General features: G+C 36.2%; 3 protein-coding genes and 1 long non-coding RNA gene across 4 annotated transcripts; all 4 read left to right on the top strand.

Moving 5' to 3' along the window:
- The first annotated feature begins 3,671 nt into the window (after positions 1-3,671).
- On the top strand, positions 3,672-5,442 carry LOC133828783 (uncharacterized). Its single transcript, XR_009891317.1, has 4 exons — positions 3,672-3,812; positions 4,412-4,486; positions 5,045-5,163; positions 5,254-5,442. It is a non-coding gene; the product is annotated as an uncharacterized LOC133828783 (long non-coding RNA).
- A 1,504-nt stretch (positions 5,443-6,946) lies between these two features.
- LOC133830814 (chlorophyllase-1-like) lies at positions 6,947-8,105 on the top strand. Its single transcript, XM_062260887.1, has 2 exons — positions 6,947-7,263; positions 7,395-8,105. The coding sequence occupies exons 1-2, from the start codon at positions 7,012-7,014 to the stop codon at positions 8,103-8,105; spliced, it is 963 nt and encodes a 320-aa protein (XP_062116871.1). The 5' UTR covers positions 6,947-7,011.
- Positions 8,106-8,429: 324 nt separating this feature from the next.
- Positions 8,430-10,884, top strand: LOC133830812 (uncharacterized). Its single transcript, XM_062260885.1, has 5 exons — positions 8,430-9,197; positions 9,303-9,455; positions 9,548-10,201; positions 10,254-10,776; positions 10,874-10,884. The coding sequence occupies exons 1-5, from the start codon at positions 8,469-8,471 to the stop codon at positions 10,882-10,884; spliced, it is 2,070 nt and encodes a 689-aa protein (XP_062116869.1). The 5' UTR covers positions 8,430-8,468.
- Positions 10,880-11,702, top strand: LOC133828782 (uncharacterized). The gene is made up of 2 exons (XM_062258885.1): positions 10,880-11,364; positions 11,444-11,702. The coding sequence occupies exons 1-2, from the start codon at positions 10,910-10,912 to the stop codon at positions 11,595-11,597; spliced, it is 609 nt and encodes a 202-aa protein (XP_062114869.1). The 5' UTR covers positions 10,880-10,909; the 3' UTR covers positions 11,598-11,702.
- The last annotated feature ends 13,657 nt before the right edge of the window (positions 11,703-25,359 follow it).

Genomic DNA, 25,359 nt, shown 5'->3' with positions numbered 1-25,359 from the left:
CTCTGTGTATTAAAGAGACCCTTCACCATTACCCTTAAAAAAAATATATAGTGTATATAGACATATACCAAATATAGAGTAATGAATTAATATGGTTATTGGGCCTTGAGTGTATGTAAACCCAATGGGCTGGTCATATAGTTTTGTAGTGTGTCCAAAGAGACCATCTATATATTTAGAAATATAACACTATCCCATTATGGTCCCCAATAATACCATTATCAGGCCTAAACATATATAGTTGTTTAACAATAAAGTGATGTATTTATACTAGTCCACATAATTTATTTCCAACTGAACATACATAACTTTAACATGTCAACAATAAATTCCTATGTAGCTTTAAGTTTGAAAGTATTTGTAGTTTTTCACATACAATTGTCGTTTTCATACTTTCTTGTCGTTGGTTTACATGTCGTTTGTTCATAATTTTTTTTTGAATTTATTGTCGTTTTTCCAACCAAACGAGCAACACCGGCTGATACTGTGAAGGTTGCAGACATAAAGGAAGTTTGTTTGTAATAATTATATATAATTACGATAACAAATGGCAAAAGTCTGTATTGATGAAGTCAGAATAATGATAAATTAAGGAAAAAGACAAATCAAATTTGGTGTCAAAATTATTATTTTTATGGTTTGTTAAAAAATATGTTAGTATGTATAAAGATTAGTTTGGTGACCACATAACATTATTTATAAACTAACGTTGTTTCAGACAAAATTAAACAAAGATTTCAGTTATGGAGTGGTGGTTAGATATTATATAGAAATAAAAGATATACAACAGACTCCATTGATATTTCTCAATTCGTTAAATTATTTTACTTGTTAGAATTTTTTCAAAACAAGCTATTACACACGTTTTCCAGTAGAGTTATCATCTGATTAGGCAGATTTTCTCATTCTCAACTAATATTTTTTTTTTATGCGGGTGGAAAACAACACGTCTGAATCTAGTTTTTGGTACCGTAAATTATTTGAAATTTTCTGAAAATTTGCAAGATACTCTAAATAGTTACAATATACACGGTCATAAAAAAAAAATCGCGCCGAAAACTGTTCACAGGTCGAGAAACACTGAGAGCCCTATCGGTAAGGCTTAAAGTGAAGCTGCTATTAAAAAAAAAAATTGTTATATATATATATTTATATAAGTGCAACAAAGTAATAGTCTCATAATAAAGGTTGTGATGGAGAAGATGAGAGGAGAAGGGAAGTTGGTGTGCGTAATTGAATAGTACATAATTTCCACAACAGTCAAGTAAAATAGAATTAAGTTATTTTAATCTTTATTAACATACCATAAAATTCAGTTAGTTCTTACTCATGGTAGTTATTGCACGTCTCAAATAAGTATTTGTTTTTCTTTTTCATTCTAATTGATTTTATAACATTTTTATTGGGGTAATTCTTATTATTGTTCATATATATATATTTTTTCTTATGTTTTTTTAATATGTTCCGAAAGTGCAAAAAAAACAAAAACTGGGCCCATTCTTTTGTTTGGTTTATCATTTAAAATTTGAAAAGTCATTCCTTGGAATTGTAATTATGGTATACGACATACTCAACATTCTTAAATTAAATGAGCTGAAAGCAATTCATTTCCAATATAATAATATTCTTCCCTATTTGCCATTTCTTTCCCACCCGATTTTCTCCCAAAAGATGATCCTTACATTTTTTATATGAAAAAATTTCAACTTAGTACATATTTTAAGTATTAATGATATTTTACTAAAAAAATGTTATTATTTTCCCCCTAAAAAAGAATGATATTTTTTTCTAAAAAGAAATTGTACGAGTATTTTTTTATATAAAAACTTTGTATATGAGTATTAATAACTAAAATTTCATTATTATTTATATGTTTAATTTGTATATGAGGGAAATTTATTCAAAAAATTATAATTTAAAATAAAATGATAATTTGGTATATAAAAAAAATCTAACATTACAAAATAATGTTAATTTGATTAAAAAATTATTCATTTATAACAATAAGGGTAATTTGGTCAATATAATATTAATTTCATTCCATTCCATACTATACCAAACATAATAATTCTTATTCAATCATTGATTCCAAAGTCTCAACCAAACAAAAGAATGAACATTCCATTACCATTACCAATACATTTTTGTCGAGCAACCAAACGCTACCTTAATTCTCTTTTATAGAATATAGTTGTATTATTAAGAACTTTAGATCATTATTATGTTTCTTTTCAGATATATTTCTTTCATATTAGATATGGATTAAAGATAAAAAACCATATTACTTTAGTATTTGGTCATTTATAAAAAATAATCACTTAATTCTCTATTTTTTTTTCAATTAAAATATCTAGTCACTATTTTATTTTTCGTTGAACTTAATTTACCCTATTTAGATCGAATACTTCCCAAGAGTAAATAATGAATCATTGTATATTTCTTTACCAGAATTGTTTCAAAACAAGTTATTATTTCAATGTGTTTTCCTACATTGTTGTAGGTGTACTTGTTAATTAATTAAGCCTTTTATTTTCTCTTCTTGCTTTATTATTATTTCTTTTTTTTTCCATTTTTTTTATTAGTACTAGTAGCCAAAAAACAGCTCAATTGTTCGAATGACGTTACAGAGATATAAGAAAGAAAGGTGATAAGGTCGGCAATATTAATCCATAGCAATGGGAATTAACTATGCCCACACAAAAGTCAGTATAAAACAACTATTCTACATCACGCACAACATGTGGTGTAACACGAACGAGGTAAGATATTATTATTGGTGCAATTCAATATCAGGTCTCACACATTTATATTTAATAAATAACATGGGATATCGCAAACTAATGTTTCACTTCATGTGGTGTTGGACACCTTAAGATGTTAAATAATAACACTCATAATATAGAGAATTGCTAAGGGGCATCAGTAGTGACCAACACCACAAGTATGTCATATATCGCTATTGGTGTAATCCAGTATCAGGTCTCACACTTTTTAATTTAATAATTATTATGAGATATCGCTAACTAACTATAAGGTGCCACCCATGTGGTGTTGGACTCCTTAAGGTGCCAAATAGCAATACTCTATAATATAACAATGACATATAACTTAGAGATTCTATTACCATTTATAGACTGCTATATATGTAAAAGACTTCTTAATGGTTACTACTCATAGATGGATACTAACAATTATGATGATGTGACAACACACTACAACAAATTTGACATACAATGACTCCCTACAATGTCTTACACCATTGGTGTAAGACATTAAAACTTATCAGGGGTTTTAAATGTCTAATGGTGTAAGACATTGAAAGTTTTTATTAATGACTACAATTGGAAGACATTAAAAATGGTGGAAGACGTTGGAAATAGGTTGAGAAGTGGCCAGGGGGACATCTAATGTCTCCCACTGGGAGACGTGGGACACGTGGCACGTCTCCCACTGGGAGACATTGAATGTATAGAGGGGTACATCCAACGTCTCCCACTGGGAGACGTGGGACACGTGGCACGTCTCCCACTGGGAGACATTGAATGTATAGAGGGGTACATCCAACGTCTCCCACTGGGAGACGTGGGACACGTGGCACGTCTCCCAATGGGAGACGTTGGATGTACCCCTCTATACATTCAATGTCTCCCAGTGGGAGACGTGCCACGTGTCCCACGTCTCCCAGTGGGAGACGTTGGATGTCCCCCTGGCCATTTAATGAATTTTGGGTCTTCTTCTTCCTCATAACACCAAACAGAGAGAGCACACCAAACAGAGAGCACGAAAGGGGTTGCGATTTTAGGGTTTTCAAGGTTAGTTTTTTTTAATTTTTATGAATTTTAGTTAATTATTTTGATAAAAAATCATAGGTTTAGCATTAGGATGAGTAATATACATGATTTTGTGTTAATTTTACATTTTTATGCATTTTTTTTCTATACATTGTTAGATTTATTTGTTTTTCCATGGAGGTTTTTTTATAGATTTAAGATTTAAGATTTCATAGTTTTTTTTTTAAATTAACCTATCACATTGTATATATTTCATTATAATATATATGTTCATGATTTTTTTTAATTTTTATCATTATTTATTTCGAAATTTAGATATATTTTTGTATGTATATTTACACTTTTTTTTTTTTAAATTCTAACTATTTTGTTATATATATAGTTATTATGTTAAAATAAATTTATTAAATAATTTTAAAAATATAAATATATGCAAAAATTTATGTTTTTGTTGATTATTGAGATTTTAGGTTATGAAATTTTTTATTGATTTTTTGTTTAGGTTATAATTAGTGGCTCATTGGAGTTTTTTTTTATTTGTTTACCAATCAATTACTTATTAGGAATTTAGTGATATTTGTTTAGTAATGTTTAACATATTAATTAATTTAATTTCGTAGGTTGTGATTTTGGTGGTGAGATTTTAGAGAGTACTTTGCATCAAAACTTCTATATCTATCAATCACACATTTGAGGTAATTAAGTTTCTAAAATTATAATAATAAGTTATATATTGCTAGATATTTAGTGATATTTTATTTATTATTTATTAATTTATTTATATTGGTTTGTGAATTTAATAGCGAATTCGATTACTACTTGAAGTAATTTTGCTAGCTTTTGAATTATTAATTGCAAGAGGTAAATATATATTCTCTTACTTCTACTTTTAATATTATTAAACAAATGTTAGAAGAGTTTGAATATCTTAAATATTCATCCATAGTGAAGTAGGTTCTGAGATTAAAATTGTGTGCTGCGGTGATAACGGAAGGTTGAGAACTTGTGTGTATTAGTGAAGTAGGTTCTGAGAAATTTGACTGTGTGCTGCGGAGCTATAAGGAAGAAACTTATTGTATGTTGTTTGAATTGTTTGTTTTGCTATTCACATGTAGATGGTTAGGTCACTATTATAGGGGAAATGCTGCCCGATTTTATCTAGGATAATAAACAATTAATTTTATATATGCATTCTATAAGGAAGAAACTTATTGTATGTTGTTTGAATTATTTGTTTTGTTATTCACATGCAGATGGTTAGGTCACTATTATAGGGGAAATGCTGCCCGATATTATTTAGGATAATAAACGATTAGTTGAGAACGGGCATTACTTGATTGAACATGCAAGTCCCAGGCATTACTTGAGAACGGTATTAATAATTAAAATTTACAAATTATTTTTGAAACTATAAATGTAATCAAATAATTAATTAATATATTTTACTTTATATTTCTTGCAGCTAACAAGCACATCATATACAGAGGCACAAATTGATGAGTTGCGACAAGAATGGGCGACATATGTGTTGCCGATAATCCAAAGTTACCGACCTCGTTGATAGGTTTTTTTTTTTATTTTTTAACTCTTTCTTCATACACAATGCAATATTTGTTCATTTTGAATATTTCTAACAAATATTGTATTTCTTGTATATATCTAACAAATATATTTTTTTATTTCAATTTAAATTAATATTATTTCAATTTAATTAATTTAAATTTAGATTAAAATAATTTCAATTTAAATTAAAATAATTTCAATTTAAATTAATATTATTTCAATTTAATTAATTATTAAATCAAATTAAAATAATATTAATTATAAATTTATTTAATTTATTTTTTTTAAATGTGGGAGACTTTCAATGTCTCCCATTGGGAGAGGTGGGAGACTTCCCACGTCTCCCAATGGGAGAGGTGGAAAGTCAAATGTTGACTTTCCACCTCTCCCATTGGGAGACGTGGGAAATGACTCACCTCTCCCAATGGGAGACGTGGGATGTCTCCTAGGGACTTCCCACGTCTCCCATTGGGAGAGGTGAGTCACTTCCCACGTCTCCCAATAAGAGAGGTGGAAAGTCAACGTTTGACTTTCCACCTCTCCCAGTGGGAGACGTGGGAAGTGAGGCACGTCTCCCAATGGGAGACGTGGGATATATACCTACAATGACCCTAGCAACAACGTCTCACTAAGTGGGAGACATTGTAGACTTCCAATGTCTCCCAATTAAAGTCATAAAACCTCTATTTTGTTGTAGTGACATAATATAAATAACTATAATATACATAGTCATAAAAAAAATTGCATCGAAAACTGTTCAAAGATTGAGAACACTAAGAGTCTCACCAATAGGACTTAAAGTGAGGCTCCTATACAAAAAATTATCCTATATATATTAACAAACCATCTTCCATGACGGTATATTTTCAATAATCATTTTGGCAGATTTTTGCAATTAATTTATTGAATTAAAATTAGAAGTTTTTTGTTTGGTAATTTAAGTTAAAATAATAATAATAATAATAATAATACGTTAAAACATTTTTGTTTGGAAATGTCAGTGCTTTCTTCTTCTATATGGATGTGAACGAAAGGTTATTCCACGTTGATGTAAATGTTGCAGGACTGGGTTTACTCTCCAATAAATGTACGTCTCACTCTCGTATTGCTTCCCTCATTCTTCTCCTTTATATATACATATATGAGAATTTTTTTTTATATTATTTCACTTTTAAGCCCAATTCATAGGATTTTTAGTGTTCTCGACCTTTGAACAGTTTTCATTTTTTTGATGACCATATATATTGTAACTATTTAGAGTATTGTCGCGATTTTTAGAAAATCCTGAATAGTTTACGGTATCGAAAACTATGTCCAAATATATTGTTGTACACGTGACTACTTTTTTTTATGAGCGTGAAAAATAATATGTTTGAACTTAGTTTTTGATACTGTAAACTATTCGGAATTTTCTGAAAATTTGCAGATGCTCTAAACAACTACAATATACACAGTCATAAAAAAATCACGCTAAAAACTGTTCATGAGTCGAGGACAATGAAAAGCTTTACCGGTGGAGCTTAAAGAAAAACCCCAATAATTATCTATATATATAGACATGGGTGCTACACTACTGTATACACAACAAACACAACAAACTATAAAGTATATTATTTGAGAAAAAAGTACAAGTGATAATAAGAAATATTGAATATATATGGCAGCAGTTTTGGAAATGGAAACTAAAACTACAACATCCGTTTTTGAGAAGGGGAGTTTTGCCACTAAATCCAAATTATTTAAGGCAGGAGCATGCTCATCTCCAAAGTCACTGTTAATTGTCACTCCAACAAATGCGGGAACTTATCCAGTGCTCTTCTTCTGCCATGGCTTCATAATCCCAAACGAATATTATGAAGATCTACTCCACCACATATCCTCTCATGGAGTTATAGTCGTTGCCCCTCAGGTACGTATACTCTACAATATTTACTATTATTAATTAGTAAAAGTAAACCCCAACGAAAATGGACCTAAAAATCGATCATGTTTTATATCTTATATATCATATTCTAAATTTTTTTCAAATATTGATTCTAGTTGTCCGGGTTTCTTACATCCGGGCCCAATGAAATCAAATCAGCGGCACAAGTCATCAACTCGTTAGGAGAAGGTGTCCAACCTTTGATCGATGAATTGGTCGATGATAAACAAGCAGCAGTGAGTGCAGACTTGAAAACCGTTGCCCTAGCCGGCCATAGCAAAGGCGGTAAAATAGCGTTTGCCCTAGCTCTAGGAAAATCTCAAGTAAAATGTAACATTAAGTTTTCAGTATTAGTAGGCATAGATCCCGTGGAAGGGCCTCGGAAAGGTCAACCAATTGAACCTCACATCCTTACATACGTGCCTCGCTCTTTAGACCTATGTATTCCTGTGGCAGTTATAGGCACCGGGCTAGGCTCTGAGCCTAAATTTGGGGTCATTTGTGCTCCAGATGGGATGAACCATGCGGAATTCTTCAACGAGTGCAAGCCCCCTTGTGCTTATTTTGTAGCCAAGGACTACGGGCACTTGGACATGTTGAATGGTCTAAAGTGGTTTCCCAGGACAATGAAGGATATTTTTGCTAAGAGTGGGACGGGTCCAATGGATCTTATGAGGAGGTCAGTAGGAGGGATTTTGGTGGCGTTTTTGAGGGAACATATGCAAGGTCATCGTGAGGATTTAGAAGCTATCATCGGTGATCGAAGTCTTGCTCCTACGACTCTTGATCCAGTGAAGAGTCGCATAGGGTCGCACATGGTCGCATAGGGTCGCATAGTATATTCCATGTATTTTGCAAATCATGTGCGACCATGTGGGTCGCATAGGGTCGCACATAGTCACACTATATAGTTGCATAGGGTCGCACATAGTCGCATAGGGTCGCACATATGCGACCCACATGGTCGCACATGATTTGCAAAATATACTGTGCGACCCTATGCGACCATGTGCGACCATGTGGGTCGCACATGGTCGCACAAGGTCTTTTAGCTAAATTTTTGGTCGCATAAAGTCACTTAGTTAATAAATTTGGGTTGTTTAGTTAAATTTGTAATTCATGTTATAGTTTTTATATTTATATTCTTATTATTTATATATTTTTATTCATTTGGCAAATTATTATTGTAGATGCCCAGAACTGTATTAACGACAGAGCTTCCTTGTATACCCCGTGTCATTACTACTAATACAGTTGCAAAATCTAAAGTTACCATCAGATCTCCGCTGAGTGTAATAGACCAAATAAAAGATTGGCTTTCAAATTTTGACAAGGTCGTTTTTAAACATTACACCCAGTTGGGTCGTTTGTTGGACCTCGACACTCGAGGCTCTTTCCCTGGCACCTTAGCAAACCAGATAGTTTTGAGGATGGTAGATTTCCAAAAGAGGCATGAGTTATGGTTTTTGATTAATGGAAAACCTATGAGGTTTTCTCTCCAAGAGTTTGCAATAGTATCTGGATTGTACACTAGTGGCGGACCAACACCTGAAGAAATGAATGTTGTTTCTTCTGAGAACAATTTAAAGAAAAAGTACTTCAATGACAAGATGTCTATTAAAATAGAGGACATAGCTAATGCTCTAGATAGCATATCGAAAGAATGTAGGACTAAGGACAGAGTGAAGTTGTGCTTTATCTATTTGCTCAGCGCATTTCTAATAATGCCAAGTCCTGGTTCGATAGTAGATCTTAAATGGCTACAGATAGTGGACAGGCTAGATATATTTGACAAATATTGTTGGGGGAAGCTGGCATATGAGAAACTAATAGAGCAAATCACGAAAAAAGATATGAAGAATAATCCCACTGAGAAGGAGATTAAGTGGAACTTCTTTAGTTGTCCTTGGATATTTCTGGTAAATTTTTTTATTATGATTATATTTTTATTAAGTTTATTTATTTTTGGATATTTTTTATTACATTTTGTGATATGATTTGAATTATTGTTTTGTCTCTTATAGATATGGATTTGTGAAGCAATGCCAAAGTTGGGCGACATGGTAGGACAAAGAATCCCAGGAAACCATATTCCTCGATGGCTTGGTTGGAAAATAAATGATAAGCATAAACTCACAGTTACAAGAATATCAGAAGTAATAGAAAATGATGTTGAGGTATTTATTCACATACAAAATTATTTATTGTCTTGTATTAAAAAAAATATGATCAAGGCAACTTATGTTAGTTTATTTTCTTTGTGTATTAGTTTTTTGTGCGACCTACATTAGCTCCAACTTCAAAGGAGAAGGCAGAACTTTTTTATGAAAGGCTTGGTTGCTACGAGGACAATGAAGATGACGTAATTGATCAGATTTCTTCATTTTTAGTGGGTGATGTCATTCTACGTGATCCACAGTGTTCTGCGCCACATGTGGAGCCTCCATCTTCGAATGTGGAGCCTCCATCTTCGAATGTGGAGCCTCCATCTTCGGGTTTGGAGCCTCCATCTTCGGGTGTGGAGCCTCCATCTTCGAATATGGAGCCTTCCCAAATCAGTCCAATTCGTCAAATATCATACTTGCATCCATCTTCACAGCCTCCCTCTTCTTATGATGCTCGTAGTGAGTTATTGGAATCAATGAAGCGTTTGATAGCCGACCAAGAAAAGTTGCACAATGCAAGATATGAGGAGATTGAACGTGTAAATAAAGAAAGGCACGACGCAATAATGACAACCATCGCCGACCATGCTTACTTGAATAGAGTGAGGCATGAGACACTATTAGAAAGATTTGATATTTTGATTGATATCTTTCGACCTATAGCTGCACAACTTTCTGGAGCTGGAGGAGAAAAGACTACAAAAGATAACCAACAAATAAATTTTATTTGCAATAACTTTAATATAGCTATTTTTATTGTCATCTATATTTTTATTTATAATAATATGCCTTGTAACTTCATGGTTGTAGGATTCACCATCTTATGCACACTTTTTTGGAGATGGATTTGTAACACCTATAGGAGAAAGGAACATGGAGGGTGGCCAAGCCTCCACGCCTGTAGGAGAGAAGATTGTTGAGAATACATCATCTGGTTTTCCTACACAATCTGCAGAAAACGAAGTCACCACACAGTCTCATATGTCTGCAAATTCCTATGAGACACCGCCATCCATTATTTATGAAGGAATTACTAATGAAGAGCCTGGTGACGAGGTAGAACAAATCGTTCGAGATGGTCGACCGTTGAGGTTAAGAAAACGAGCCCCAAGCTTGAAATCACCATTCACACCGTGGCCAAGGAAACGTCGATACTCTAAGTTAGAACCTCCTATTTTCGACCCTTTTAGGCAACCTATTGAAGATGATGTGCAAGCATTCTTTAGGTGGTACAATGGCGATACAGGTGGTACAAGTTATATTCGTTGTGGCCAGATGTCACATGATAGAAGATTTTTTGAGATATTGTTGGCAAAGCAACGATATATTGATAGTGAGGTAAGATTTATCATTCAAATATATCATAATAATTATATAATACTAATTATATTCCTATCATAATTAATAATTAATAAATGTTTTTTTGGCAGCATGTCGATGAAATTACCTATTTATTTAGAAAAAGAATGGATAAATTTCATAATATCTTTCCAAAAGATATATGCATATTGACTGATGAGTTTGGACAACATGTGCGTGCACTATACCACGTGTCTCGACAGGAAAATAGTAATGTATGTAAAAAAACTCCAGAGCTAATGTTGTTTGTTGATGGAATCAGACCAGTTAGGGCGAGAGTTTGGTCGGGCGTCAATTACTTCTATGTGCCTTGGAATGACGGTGAACAACACTGGATGTTAGTGGTAATTGACATCTGTAACTGGACGATATGGATTTATGACTCGATTCCAAGTCACTGGATCTCTATAGAGGCCATGAAAAAATCTATGCAACCACTTGCAGAATATTTTCCTTTTTTACTTCAAGGCAGTGGTCATTTTGAAAACTTACGTCATCAGTGCAATCGTCACATGAATATAAAAGTAGCCCCTGCAGATACTGTTCCTCTTAACAAGAGAACGTAAGTTTTATTTTATATATTCTTTTTTAAATCCATACTTGCAAATTTGGTAGTAACGTAGTTAAATTTATCTTTATAGCGGAGATTGTGGTATATTCATGCTTAAGACAATGGAAATGCACATTGCCGATAAGTGCGACAAGTCAGCTACATTGGTGCTCAACGACAACAACATAGATACATTCAGACAGGCATATGCAGTTCAATTATATGTGGGTAGTGCGGATCCTTAGCTAGCTAGATATACATAGTTTCTAATTTTTGTATACTTTTTGTGGGAAAAATGACTTTAAAAGACCTTAATATAGTATATACGGCCATCATGGTCTTTTGGGTTCTGAATTTGCACTATGCGACCCAAAAAGACCTTGAATTTGCACTATGCGACCATAAAAGACCTTGAATTTGCACTAAGCGACCATCATGGTCTTTTGGAGTTCAAAAGACCTTGAATTTACACTAAGCGACCATCATCGTCTTTTGGGGTTCTTCCACCAATTTTAAAGAAGACCTTGAATTTGCACTATGCGACCATAAAAGACCTTGAATTTGCACTAAGCGACCATCATGGTCTTTTGGAGTTCAAAAGACCTTGAATTTGCACTAAGCGACCATCATGGTCTTTTGGGGTTCTTCCACCAATTTTAAAGAAGACCTTGAATTTGCACTATGCGACCATAAAAGACCTTGAATTTGCACTAAGCGACCATCATGGTCTTTTGGAGTTCAAAAGACCTTGAATTTGCACTAAGCGACCATCATGGTCTTTTGGGGTTCTTCCACCAATTTTAAAGAAGACCTTGAATTTGCACTATGCGACCATAAAAGACCTTGAATTTGCACTAAGCGACCATCATGGTCTTTTGGAGTTCAAAAGACCTTGAATTTGCACTAAGCGACCATCATGGTCTTTTGGGGTTCTTCCACCAATTTTAAAGAAGACCTTGAATTTGCACTTAGCGGCCCTAAAAGACCTTAAATTTACACTATGCGACCATAAAAGACCTTGAATTTGCACTAAGCCACCATCATAGTCTTTTGGGGTTCTTCCACCAATTTTAAAGAAGACCTTGAATTTGAACTTAGCAATCCTAAAAGACCTTAAATTTACACTATGCGACCATAAAAGACCTTGAATTTGCACTAAGCCACCATCATAGTCTTTTGGGGTTCTTCCACCAATTTTAAAGAAGACCTTGAATTTGCACTTAGCAATCATAAAAGACCTTAAATTTACACTATGCGACCATAAAAGACCTTGAATTTTCACTAAGCGACCATCATGGTCTTTTGGAGTTCAAAAGACATTGAATTTTCACTATGCGACCATAAAAGACCTTGAATTTTCACTAAGCGACCATTATGGTCTTTTGGAGTTCAAAAGACATTGAATTTGCATTATGCGACCATAAAAGACCTTGAATTTGCACTAAGCGACCATCATGGTCTTTTGGTGTTCAAAAGACATTGAATTTTCACTATGCGACCATAAAAGACCTTGAATTTGCACTAAGCGATCATTATGGTCTTTTGGAGTTCAAAAGACATTGAATTTGCACTATGCGACCATAAAAGACCTTAAATTTACACTATGCAACCATAAAAGACCTTGAATTTGAACTAAGCCACCATCATAGTCTTTTGGGGTTCTTCCACCAATTTTAAAGAAGACCTTGAATTTGCACTTAGCAATCATAAAAGACCTTAAATTTACACTATGCGACCATAAAAGACCTTGAATTTGCACTAAGCGACCATCATGGTCTTTTGGAGTTCAAAAGACATTGAATTTTCACTATGCGACCATAAAAGACCTTGAATTTTCACTAAGCGACCATTATGGTCTTTTGGAGTTCAAAAGACATTGAATTTGCACTATGCGACCATAAAAGACCTTAAATTTACACTATGCGACCATAAAAGACCTTGAATTTGCACTAAGCCACCATCATAGTCTTTTGGGGTTCTTCCACCAATTTTAAAGAAGACCTTGAATTTGCACTTAGCAATCATAAAAGACCTTAAATTTTCACTATGCGACCATAAAAGACATTGAATTTTCACTAAGCGACCATTATGGTCTTTTGGAGTTCAAAAGACATTGAATTTGCACTATGCGACCATAAAAGACCTTGAATTTTCACTAAGCGACCATTATGGTCTTTTGGAGTTCAAAAGACATTGAATTTGCACTATGCGACCATAAAAGACCTTGAATTTGCACTAAGCGACCATCATGGTCTTTTGGAATTCAAAAGACATTGAATTTTCACTATGCGACCATAAAAGACCTTGAATTTTCACTAAGCGACCATTATGGTCTTTTGGAGTTCAAAAGACATTGAATTTGCACTATGCGACCATAAAAGACCTTGAATTTGCACTAAGCGACCATCATGGTCTTTTGGAGTTCAAAAGACATTGAATTTGCACTATGCGACCATAAAAGACCTTGAATTTTCACTAAGCGACCATTATGGTCTTTTGGAGTTCAGAAGACCTTGAATTTGCACTAAGCGACCACAAAGGACATTGAATTTGCACTAAGCGACCATCATGATCTTTTGGTGTTTTTCCACCATTTTAAAGAAGACCTTGAATTTGCACTAATTAAATGAAATTCATAGATAAAATCACTTATAACATAGTAATTAAATGGTCTTATACTTTTATATTGTAATTCAATGATGTAATTAAATAGTTACAAAGACTTATATAATGTACTTTAATGGTGAAAGCACTTATATAATCTAATTATTTATTGTAATTAAATGATTGACTCACTTACATAATGTACTTAGATGATTACAAACAATTATATAATATGGTCGCACAGGATCGCACATGGTCACATAATCTAATTATATATTGACACACTTAGATAATGTAATTAAATTGTTAATCAAACTTATATAATGTATAGAAATGATGTCATCACTTATATATTGTAATTAATTATCAAAAAATTAATTAATCAACTATGGTCGCATAGGGTCGTACATGGTCACATAGACCAATATTAGGATATACTCTGAAATACACCATGGTCGCACATGGTCGCACAGGTCGTATAAACCAATATTATGATACACTTTGAAATACACTAAGGTCGCACAAGCTTTCTCAAGATCCACATTAAGCACTTTAATTAGCATAAATTTGACAGATAGATCTGAATCAAGTTTGCATAGATCAAATACAAGAAACATTAAATATAGTATTTAGATAACTAAATAATAATAAATCACACATGAGTTGTGCTTCTAACATCTAATGGCACTTGTCGACTAGGACATTTTTTTGAATTATGTCCTGATTGTCCACATGCTCCACAATTATATTTTTTCTTCGGGACTTCACCTTGGGAAGGTATGCGATTGATTTTTGGTCTTCCTTTAGTCTTGTCTTCAGGAGGTGCTATCACTTGTACTGCAATAACATCTTCAGGAATGTCGGTCCATTGTGAGTTTGGAGGAACGGGATAAATAGTTTCAGCATATGCTAATAGCCAATATTCTGACGTGTAGTATTTTGAACACATAGAATATATGAGTTCCCCAGTATTTTGGGGTTGTGCCTTTCCTGCTGCTGCTATTGCATGGATACATGGAAGGTTATCAATATCGAAAACTTTGCACGTGCAACTCTTTGACCTTAAATTTACTATTGAATCGAGTTCTCCACACATCACATTGTACTCATTCTCGTTTAACTGGAGAGTTATCAATGAACCGACTTCATCCCATCTTTTACGTAATATTTCTTCCCTCCTCGGTGTCAATGGAGTTGTCACTGCATATGCTTCCCGTCGACGTTCAAGGAACCATTGTCCCATTGTGCTTATGATAAAATCAGTCATAGCAATAATAGGGTACTCTCTTGCCTTTCGCATCAAATTGTTCACTAACTCAACTATGTTAGTGGTCATGACTTCATATCGATTACCACCAAAATGTGCTCTAGACCACTTTCTGAACTTGACATCATTCTCAAGATACTTAGCGACACGTGGATATATTTTGCGAAGTTGGTCGAAGTGTTTATTAAACTCTTCGATACGGTACGCTATTGCAGCTTTCTTATACAATTTAGTCCCTGCAGCACTTTTGAAACGGTGTTTTATATTCTGTTTTACATGCCAATAACATGCCCCATGAGAAGCCATACCATAAACATGACGAACTGCATGTTTGATACTTTGATGTCTATCAGAAATAAAACATAAGTCTGAGCTATCAGGTATCAACTCCTTCAACTTCTCTAAGAACCATGTCCATGAAGCGTTATTCTCACTGTCAACCAAACCCCATGCAATGGGGTAAGTATGATATTCACTATCTTGTGTAGTTGCTACTAATAACACACCCTTATGCTTAGTTTTGATCCAAGCCGCATCAATACCAATTACTTTCCTCATGTAAGTGAACCCTCTTATGGCCACACCTAAAGCCATAAAAAAGTACTTGAACTTATTTTCTGAATCAAGTTCAATGTGGGTAACTGTACCTGGATTTGCCCGCTTCAACATGTGACAATACGAAGGGAGCAAGGCAAAATTTTCTTTGGCCGTTCCTCTAATCAAATTTTGAGCCCACTGTTTTCCTTTCCAAGCTTTCCAATAACTGACTTGAACTTTCATTTTCTCACGCATGAATCCTGCGAGGCTTCTTGGGTTGAGTGGGTCTTTATTATTCTTAAAGTGTCCCTGTACACGAGAACCAATAACACGACTGGATGCTTGTCTATGATTGGCATTTCGGTTCATTAATGAGCAACTGTGAAGACTATAGTATTGTCGAATGACAAAGAAATGTGAATCTTTCATCTTTGTAGCACGGACTCTCCATGAGCAATCTTCACTAATACAACGAACCTCCTTTACAGACTTGGTTGATTTGGTTGTTCGCATTTCAAATCGCCCATTAATGGTGATGATGCTAAGATAATAACTCAAATCATCCTTACTCTCATAGTGTTGACCCACTTTTAAATCAGATCCATCATGTCTGCCACTATTTTGACTTGCTTCTCTATTAAATTGTGCAAAATTTCCCATAAACGTATCAAAATGTTGATAAGGGATAATCTGGCCTCCCCCGAATATATTGTCATTCCCAATTACATCATTATTTTCTTGAACTACTTTCTCACATTCCTCGAGTACATTGTTACCTCCCTCATGTACTATATCATCTGGTGTGGGATTGGAACCAATGATGTCTTCACCACTCTGCGCTATATCTTCACTCGGGACATAGCTTGGATCATTTGGAAATTGATCTATTACATGACACCCAAAATAGTTATCGTAAAAGCTTCCATTATCAAAAACACCATCATCACAACGAAATTCAACATCATCACCAGTGAATCCATTACCATCACCATCATTGACAAGCTTCATCTTTCCTTTATCATTATTCTTTTTGACGCACACATACAAAGGAATCACTTCTTTAGCTTTGTACAACTCCTTCAACAGATCCTCTACATCAGAATCACCACAAATCTTACTTGGTGCCATCTTGTTGAATGTTTCACCAGCCACCTTATGAGTTATTTCAATTTCATATAAATTTCGATCAACACCTACTTTTTCATAGACTTTATTCACTAGTTGATGAAACTTGATACTCCGGTCAACCACAAATCCCTTGTTGCAACCAGTACCAAACCATTCCCAAATACGATTACTTGTAATCTTCCACTCACCATTATAGTCCATGCATATAAAGATGTGATCCATACCTGTCATAAAGTTAAATATTCAAATTAACAAGTGTAAAATAAGAATACCACATGTGTGAATCTGAAAATTACACTACGGTCGCATATGGTCGTTTAGTGTAGTTTTTCGATTACATTGAGCGACCATGTGCGACCTACATGGTCGCACATGGTCGCATAGTATAGTTTTCCATTTACACTAAGCGACCATGTGCGACCAAAGGGTCGCCTTTGGTCGCATATGGTCGCATATTACAGGTCGTCTTCAACCTCGAACTGAGGTTATTTTCACACCAGATTTTTATTTTTTTCTTAGAAAAACCTAAATTTATGCTTCATGTTGCTATATAATTGTAAATAACAAATACTCAATCGTTAAACGTGAGATTATAGTCAATTACTAACCTTTACAATTCTTGGATGGAATTTTCACTTCTTCTTTAATGGTTTCTTGATTTTCTTAAGTCAAATGTGAATATGAATATCATTGAAGAAGAAAGACTTGAGTATTGTAATGGAGATGAAGAGAAGAACTCAATGAAGATGAAGAAAACTTTAGAAAATGTGGAGAGGAAGACCTTCAAGAGAGGTCACGGTCTTTTTCCCTAGGGTTTACTCCCTTTTTTTTTCTTTAAATGATAAAGAAAAATTAATTTAATGTTAATTATATTTATTAAATTAATTATTAAGTTAAGTTTAAAAGGTGGTCATTTTGCTAATAAAAATATTTCAAAAATCATTTTGCTAATAAAAGTTTTCATTATGGTCAGTTTGCAAACTGGCTCTGATGCTAGTGAACTTGAGATTGTTGAATTGTTGATGTTGATCACCGATTATTTTCATATTCCATTGACGTGGCCAATGGCATGTGTGAAACCTGAGACTTTTCTCAGGTTGGAAGAGTAAAAAAGGGTAGGAAAAAAAAATTTAATTTAATTATATATTCAGTTTTTTTTTTCTTTTTCTTTCTCTCTCCCCGACACTCTCCTGCTCCTCCTCCTCTTCTTCTTTTTCTTCTCTCGGCATCCTATGGCAAGGCACCAGACCCAACCACCACCGGCCACCATTATTGACGTGCGGCAGCTCATCAGTTTCGCCTTGCTCCGGTGACCTCAACTGCTAAGCGGCACCGCCCAACTCGCCGTCAATCGTTCGAAATCGCCAGTCAAAGTTTTGGTTCGTCAACTTTGACTGTGTTTTTCGGCCAACTCCGACCACCTCTTGACGAGTGGTTGATACCCTTGGAACCAGCGTAGAGAGAGGAACAAAACCCACTAATTCATTCCGGTCAACTCGCCGTTTTTCTCCGGCAAGATTTTGGGTATTTCCGCCCTTTGGAAGCGTTTTCCGGCGACACCGGAGGTCATTTGGGCGAAGGAGCTGTACTTTTCGTGATGTACTCATCGAGAGGATCGTTTTGATACATGCTATGCATTTATTCGTCGACGTTTCCGGTACTGCCACCAACCGCTATAGTGCACCGCTTGAGTGAGGTTCTGGAACTTGAAATTTTAAATATGATCATATTATATGTCATTGGACACGATTTTGAATAAGGAGTGTTATGATGATAATTGTTTGCTCATTTGGTGCACGTAGGAAAAGTGTGATATTAAAATTGGACTAAATCATTCTAAGATCATCGATAAGCTTAAATTCTAAGGAGGTATCTAAAGAGGCAGGGACTCAACTAGACTATTGGACTTATTTTACTCGTATTAAATTGCATTCAATATATTCCAATTTTGATATTTATAAAATGTTTGAAAAATTGAAAACTTAATCTGCATATTTTCTGATCTGTTCTGAGGGCACTGAGTGCCAAATATATATTTTTGTTCACTTATTTATGCAGATTATGATTTTGGGTTTATTCAAATGTAACTGTTATGCTGCCCAATTTTCTAAAATATAAAGGGAATATGTTTTTTTCTTTTCATGTTTACTTGCATTTGGTTATACCGATGAGAGCCATAGTGATCATGATTGGTGCACGTTGTTGTTTCATGATCTAGTCTCTGTGTCATCATAGGTAGATCAGGTGTCCACTCACCTGTAGGTGTAAAGACCTAGCATCTGTATACAGGAAGTGTTCTGAGCCTCCCCTTTGTGGTGGTTATCAGGTCCGGCTACCCGGTTTAGGATGTCGGATTTTCTATGGTGGGTAACGGGAACTAGGGATCTAGTGGACGGTGTGATGTGCACTTGTAGCTATGCTCTTATGATTATTTGTGGTCCCTCTCTACTTTGGTTTATACATGATGATGTATGTTTTGTTTTAAAAAGCTAACCATGCAGGGGTTTTTATTGAACTTTTGAGTCCTATGTTGTTAGTTGCTTTCCTACTGGGCTTTATAAGCTCACCCCTATCTCTCCCATTCCAGGAGCCTAGTGACGCGAACGTGGAAAAGTATGAATTATTGCTGAAGCCAATGTGTTTAGTGCCATAGTCCTATCTTTTGAACATTGTATGTATTTAATTTGGAACCTATTGGTATGTACATCTAAATTAGCTATGTCCTAGTTAGAAATGAGGAATGGTGGATGCAAAGTATTATTTTGAGTATTTTATGACTTATTAAATTTAACTGTTTGGTGACTACATAACTGTGGGGATATTATTATTCTATGTATTAAGATAAATGATCCTACTTTTATCCGTAATATTTTCATATATAATTATAGGAGTTATTCCATTGTTTCGACTTATAATTATAGTAATATTTAATATAAATTAAATGATCATTTATAAAGACTATTTTCCACCGAGGGTCAAAGTTTGACCTTTGACCACCCAAGTTATGGATATTACAAATCTGCCACGGCCTAGGGCTCGGGTCGTGACAACATGAATGAGTTCTTCCGAGATATATATTAAGGGAGTTGCCTTACTTGCTTTGAGAGCAAGTGCGAGATTGTTATGATTAATGCCAAAAAAAGCATTTAAAGATATTTTATTGATTTAAATAAAAGTACAATTTTATTATATTTAAATGTTATAATTATTGTATGAATAAATTATATAATAATATCAAGAAATTTTCATATTCATTCATGAGAATATGCTTTTGTATTAGTAGGAGAGAATTAAGATCACATTTAATGAATAAAATAGTCAGTAACATATTAAAGTAAGGAATATTTAATGAATGGTTACTAGTGGAAGTGGATGGACATCTTAGTAAATGTACTGTATATAATAGTGATTATATATGACAAGACCAATATGAATTAACTATCTTTATAAACTTACCGTTTGACATAAATATTTAATTCTTATTATCATCGATGATCATTTATAGATTAGTCTAAATCATGAGCATTCATGAACTCTTGTTTGTTTATTGGATTTTTTGATTCACTAGTTAAGGAATCTTAGTATAACGAGGCTAATGACTTTTGTTTTGGAGATTCAATATCATAGATGGTTAGAAACATTAATTACAATACTGGAATTCATTCTTTCCTAACGGATCGAATATTGGTTACCTTAAGGGTTAATTCTGGGACGTAATATTTATTGAGCTCAAATCTATAATTTGATTATAGATTAAGTATTCACTAGTGAATTAATGGTACTTCAGGATCAAGAGATAATTAGAAGGATAAAACAGTAATCTCAACCAGCACTAATTAACGAACAAAGGAGGACAAAACTACCTTTATTGATTATATCAATGGAATACAAGAGAAAACTCTCTAAATATAATTCTATAAATATTTATAGTGCAATTCCATATTTATGGTGGAATAATTATGAAATTAATAAATAAGATTATTATATTCGTGATCAAAATCACTTACACTTTGTTTATCAGAGCCATTGTTCTCGATGTCATTTCCGTTTTTAAAATAGTCTTTTCCGATTGGATCCTCATGCATCACCAGCAACGGAGATGGCTTGGCGAATCAGTCCCTTCGGTGGTTTGAGAAAGATCGAGGTGGTGCGATTCGATTTTGCAGTACAACATGATCAACTACTGCCTCGACCGGAGAAGATCATGGAAGCTTGTGGAAAATTTTGCTGAATGGTTTCTGAAAAACCTAAGTTTTAGCAACACAATCATAAGAGTTGACACACAAAATTACAAGCTTCGTCTGCACTGAAAACTCATTCCAGCCGACTAGTGCTTGGGTTCCTTGAACCAGGGTAATAACTCTCACTATATTCAGAAGTAATTTTACATAAACCAGTTCAAGAATCTATATGTAAAAACTGTACAAACTATCTCAAAATACAGTGAAGCTTTTTACCCTAAACAACCAAATCCCTTGGTTATAAATGCAAGATCCCCTTGCCTCAATGTTGAACTCCCTTCAACAATTTCTCAAATCCGAAAACCTTTGGATCTATAGCATCAAGACCCAGCTGAACTCCTTCAGCAATCACGGCTTGATTCTAGTGCTTGCACATAAACCTTCAACCATCTTCAATGGAGTTTCTTGCCAACACCTGCAAAAATCAATAGAAGAAAAAGAAAGAAAACAGAGCAAAAATACCCAATCGAATCTTTCGAACAAAGAGAGTTAGTTATAACTAATTAACCAGCCCAATATATATCCTTGGCTGCAATTAGGTATAATCCCGAACCAACTAACAGCTGTAACTGTTACACCCATATTTCGAGCCATGAGAAGTGTGACCTCGAAAGCTGGATTCATAGTGAATGAACTCATAAAGTCTGGAATATGTCCGAAATCTAAGCATCGAGCCTGCGAAGCAGAGACGACTTCGAAGATGATAGCCTCGAAATCCTCACAAGCTCGAAAGATAGACCCCGAAGTACATCTGTTCTCGGGATGGCCTCGGATCAGAGCTCCGAGCTTGACGCGCGTATGAGCTCGAAGTCATGTGGCCTCGGGAAGATGCTATAGCTCCATCTCGTCCCCTAAATCATACTCATCTTTCTCCTTCTCCGACAGGAGCTTCCTCATCAGCTCCTCCATCTGGGTCAGGATCTCAAGGGTTTGGTCTTGATGTCCTTGGTTATTCCGGGGCTGTTCAATAGCTCCAGATCCATTATACATATTTGGTGGGTTATTGCCCCTCCCATCTTGAGATAGGTTATTTGGGGCATTCCCGTCGTTACGTACTTCGGACAGGGCCCCTCCTGAGCGAGCACGGCTGTCGCCTCCTACTTGCTCCCCTCTATGGGAGTTAAAGCGGTCTCGCAGGTCACCCCCCTGAGTGACTTGTGGACTTTGTGCCGAGCTCAAACGCTGACGCAGGTCTCCGCCAGAAAGGTCACTCCGACGACTGCTGGTCCAGTAGCTCCTGCTAGAGAGGCATGGAGCTCGCCTTTGGTGCTGAGGATCTGGGCTTTCCCTTGGCGCCCTGCTACGCGGGGAAGGTCTTGCTGATGGCGGGTTTCTCCTGCTACTTCCATAGGCTGGAATATCTTGGACGGGCCGAGGAGGAGATGGATATCTGATTGGAGACGGAGGAGGCCTGACTGGAGAGGCGATCCTAGTTCCGTCAGGATGGATCAAATTAGGTGGGGGCCTTTCGGCCCTGCCAACCTGCGGGTCCCGCGCCTGGCGGTCTGGACGAGGCGCGGGATGGCTGTTGGGGGCGGGCTGACGCTGCGAGCCCTCCTCGGACCTTCTTCTGGAATTTCTTCAAGCTGCCCTGGGCGCGCTCGAGGCTAGTTGGGAGCTAAGAGTCGAAGTTCTGACCGAACGGCTGTACTGCTGTTGTTCGGCTCTAGGCACTTCTTCGAAGTTTGCCTCTCGTTGGTGTGATGAAGGAGTGGAGTTGGCTGTCGGAAGTCTGTCCGAGCGGCTATGCCTGGACCGGTTACCTCGACGAGACTTAGGAGCCTCGCCTTGCCTCTCTCCGACGTTAGCGTCGGTTGTGAGAGGGGGTAGTCGGGCCAGCACATCCTTGATCTGCTGGTTAGCTATTGTTAGCTGGCTCCTCAGTTGAGCATTCTCCATCTCCACCGCAGTGTAATAACAGGGGTTCAGATTAGGTGGCCGGGGCGCCGAACTTCCGGTGTCGTCTTGGCCCGCTGGCTGTTTGCCTGGCCGCTGTTGGACTTCAGGAATTTCTTCACCAGGGATGGCAGTATGATGAGCCTCCTGCCCATCATGCTGTTCTGTCTCGTTACCGTGCCTGGATCGAGTAGTCACCATAGTTGGATATTTGCGACAGCACAAATCGAACTTGCTCTCAATGAAAGCACCAAACTGTTGACGTGGTTCTTCGCCAACAGGTAATTAAGAAAAGAAGAGAAAGGGATTAGTGCTTATGTTGAATCGAAATAGATGAATGATCTTGGAAATGAGATGGTGACCCCAAATACGTTTTGAGTGGTTCAAAGGTTAAAATCCTTCTACTCCACTAGTCAGTATTATTGCTATATATGTATTTTATTACAAGGGTATTTCTTACAATAGAGGATCCCACCCCTATTAACTCTCAAGGTCTTCATATTTATAGGAGAAGGCACCTGGGAGTTGGTAAGAAGGTTATCCCGTGACCTTCTTACCTATCTGTTATCCCAAAAATTTGAAAAGATGATTTGGCAATAAAATTGACAAATGGCATGAATTAGTTGGGTGATCTGGCTTAGCGGTAGCCCAATACCTCAGTTAAAAATTGGACTGCTTGAGAGGTGCCATAATCAAGTTAAATACACCCGACCGAAGAGAATATGTGGTCTAAGGGTTACTTGGCTCAGACCCCAGTTTGAAGACCCTAGAGATTGGTTTGGAACCAAGTCCAAGAAGATTGAAGGAGGGGTTTGGATTTTGGTTCAAGGGATAAAAGCAACAGGTCCGATCGGACCTTAGCTTGAGGAGCCTCTTGATATTTTGGCTCGAGTGTGTCCGAGGTAAACCTATCAAGGTTTTCTAGGTGTTGGCTCGAACGTGTCCAAAGAGTGACTAAGGGAAAGAGGTCCCGTGCAGGCCAAAGTTTGGGACTTAAGTTTCAGACAAGGGAAGGCCACATAATGGCCGATCAGACGTAGTTGAAGATGCCTCGGACTTGTCCAAGGTGAAGTGCCATTTAGGGTGGCTCGGACCACTTTGGTCCGAGGAGAAGGACATCATGTCCGATCTGACATGCCATGGAAGAGGTATGCTTGGGCTTGTCCGAGGTGAGAAGAAGGAGGAAGGTTGGCTCGGACCACCTTGGTCCGAGGAGAAGATTACAAGGCCCGATCGGACCTTGGTTGAAGGAAATTGGCTCGGACTTGTCCGAGGTGGGATGCCAAAGAGGATGGTTCGGACCACCTTAGACCGAGGAGAAGGCCATCATGTCCGATCGGACATGTCATGGAGGAGCTTACCTCGGACTTACCCGAGGTAAGGTGCAAAAGGAGTTGGCTCGGACCACCTTGGTCCGAGGAGAGCCAAACTTGCATGACTTTTGGTCCGAGGAGAGCCAAACTTGCATGACTTTTGGTCCGAGGAGAGCCATGCATATATCACCTTTGGCCCACGGAAACCTCGAAGGAGTATTCAACATGCATGTGAGACTACGTCAAACTCCCCGAAACGACTTCAGTGAGAATTCGTCTAGGCACCCGGGAATCTCTCACTCTTCACTCGAATTTAGGGATCAGTTGTATTTTAAACATTTATTGTAATATAAATATAAGGTGAATAATAAAATATCCCTATCTAAAGGGGATATCAGTTGAGAATCCCAGACCTATAAATAGAGGTTTGGGAGGATCGTAAAAGGACTTTTGGAAAATTGAGAGTTAATCTGTGTTCTAGAGAGAGATAGTGTGTTTTTTCTGAGAGAACCCCTTTTTGTATTCTGGAATATTTGCACTGAAGAAACTCAGTTGACACTGGTTCATCTGATCTTGAGTGTGAATACAGTAATAAAATCTCTAAGTGGATTAGGCTATTACCGATTATCGGGGTTGAACCACTATAAAATCTCGTGTTATTTACATTCATTGATAAAAACTGTCTGTTGTCGTTTATAATTCTCTTGAAGGCTTGTCGTATTTGACGTTCTTACGTCGTTGGCTAAAATCACAGTCAACACTATCGTATCAACTCTGTGACACTCATGATTAATTCATAAACCTTACACATAAGTGTGGTCAAATCAATAAGTAAAGGGATAATAGGCCGCACAACCCAAACCAATCGTGGATGTCTGAATACGCACGTTCCTGCGTGTCCGAGAAGTCAGGGGTATATCAGACACGTGATGTCTGATATATGCACGTTTACCTTGCGTGGTTGAATTTATAAAGGGTTACAGCCTCCAATTCCAGCCCGTACCACGAGCTGGATGATTCC

This window comes from Humulus lupulus, chromosome 4 (assembly GCF_963169125.1).
Source record: "Humulus lupulus chromosome 4, drHumLupu1.1, whole genome shotgun sequence".
In the NCBI taxonomy this organism is placed as follows: domain Eukaryota; kingdom Viridiplantae; phylum Streptophyta; class Magnoliopsida; order Rosales; family Cannabaceae; genus Humulus; species Humulus lupulus.
This window is presented reverse-complemented; position numbering and strand designations above follow the sequence as displayed.

What these genes read in the sequence shown, in the direction of transcription:
- LOC133830814 (XM_062260887.1), top strand. Translation starts at nt 7,012, where the DNA reads ATGGCAGCAGTTTTGGAAATGGAAACTAAAACTACAACATCCGTTTTT. An exon ending in TTATAGTCGTTGCCCCTCAG is followed by an intron (nt 7,264 to 7,394) that starts GTACGTATACTC and finishes TATTGATTCTAG; the next exon opens with TTGTCCGGGTTTCTTACATC.
- LOC133830812 (XM_062260885.1), top strand. Translation starts at nt 8,469, where the DNA reads ATGCCCAGAACTGTATTAACGACAGAGCTTCCTTGTATACCCCGTGTC. An exon ending in GTTGTCCTTGGATATTTCTG is followed by an intron (nt 9,198 to 9,302) that starts GTAAATTTTTTT and finishes TGTCTCTTATAG; the next exon opens with ATATGGATTTGTGAAGCAAT. An exon ending in TAATAGAAAATGATGTTGAG is followed by an intron (nt 9,456 to 9,547) that starts GTATTTATTCAC and finishes TTTGTGTATTAG; the next exon opens with TTTTTTGTGCGACCTACATT.
- LOC133828782 (XM_062258885.1), top strand. Translation starts at nt 10,910, where the DNA reads ATGGATAAATTTCATAATATCTTTCCAAAAGATATATGCATATTGACT. An exon ending in GTTCCTCTTAACAAGAGAAC is followed by an intron (nt 11,365 to 11,443) that starts GTAAGTTTTATT and finishes TTATCTTTATAG; the next exon opens with CGGAGATTGTGGTATATTCA.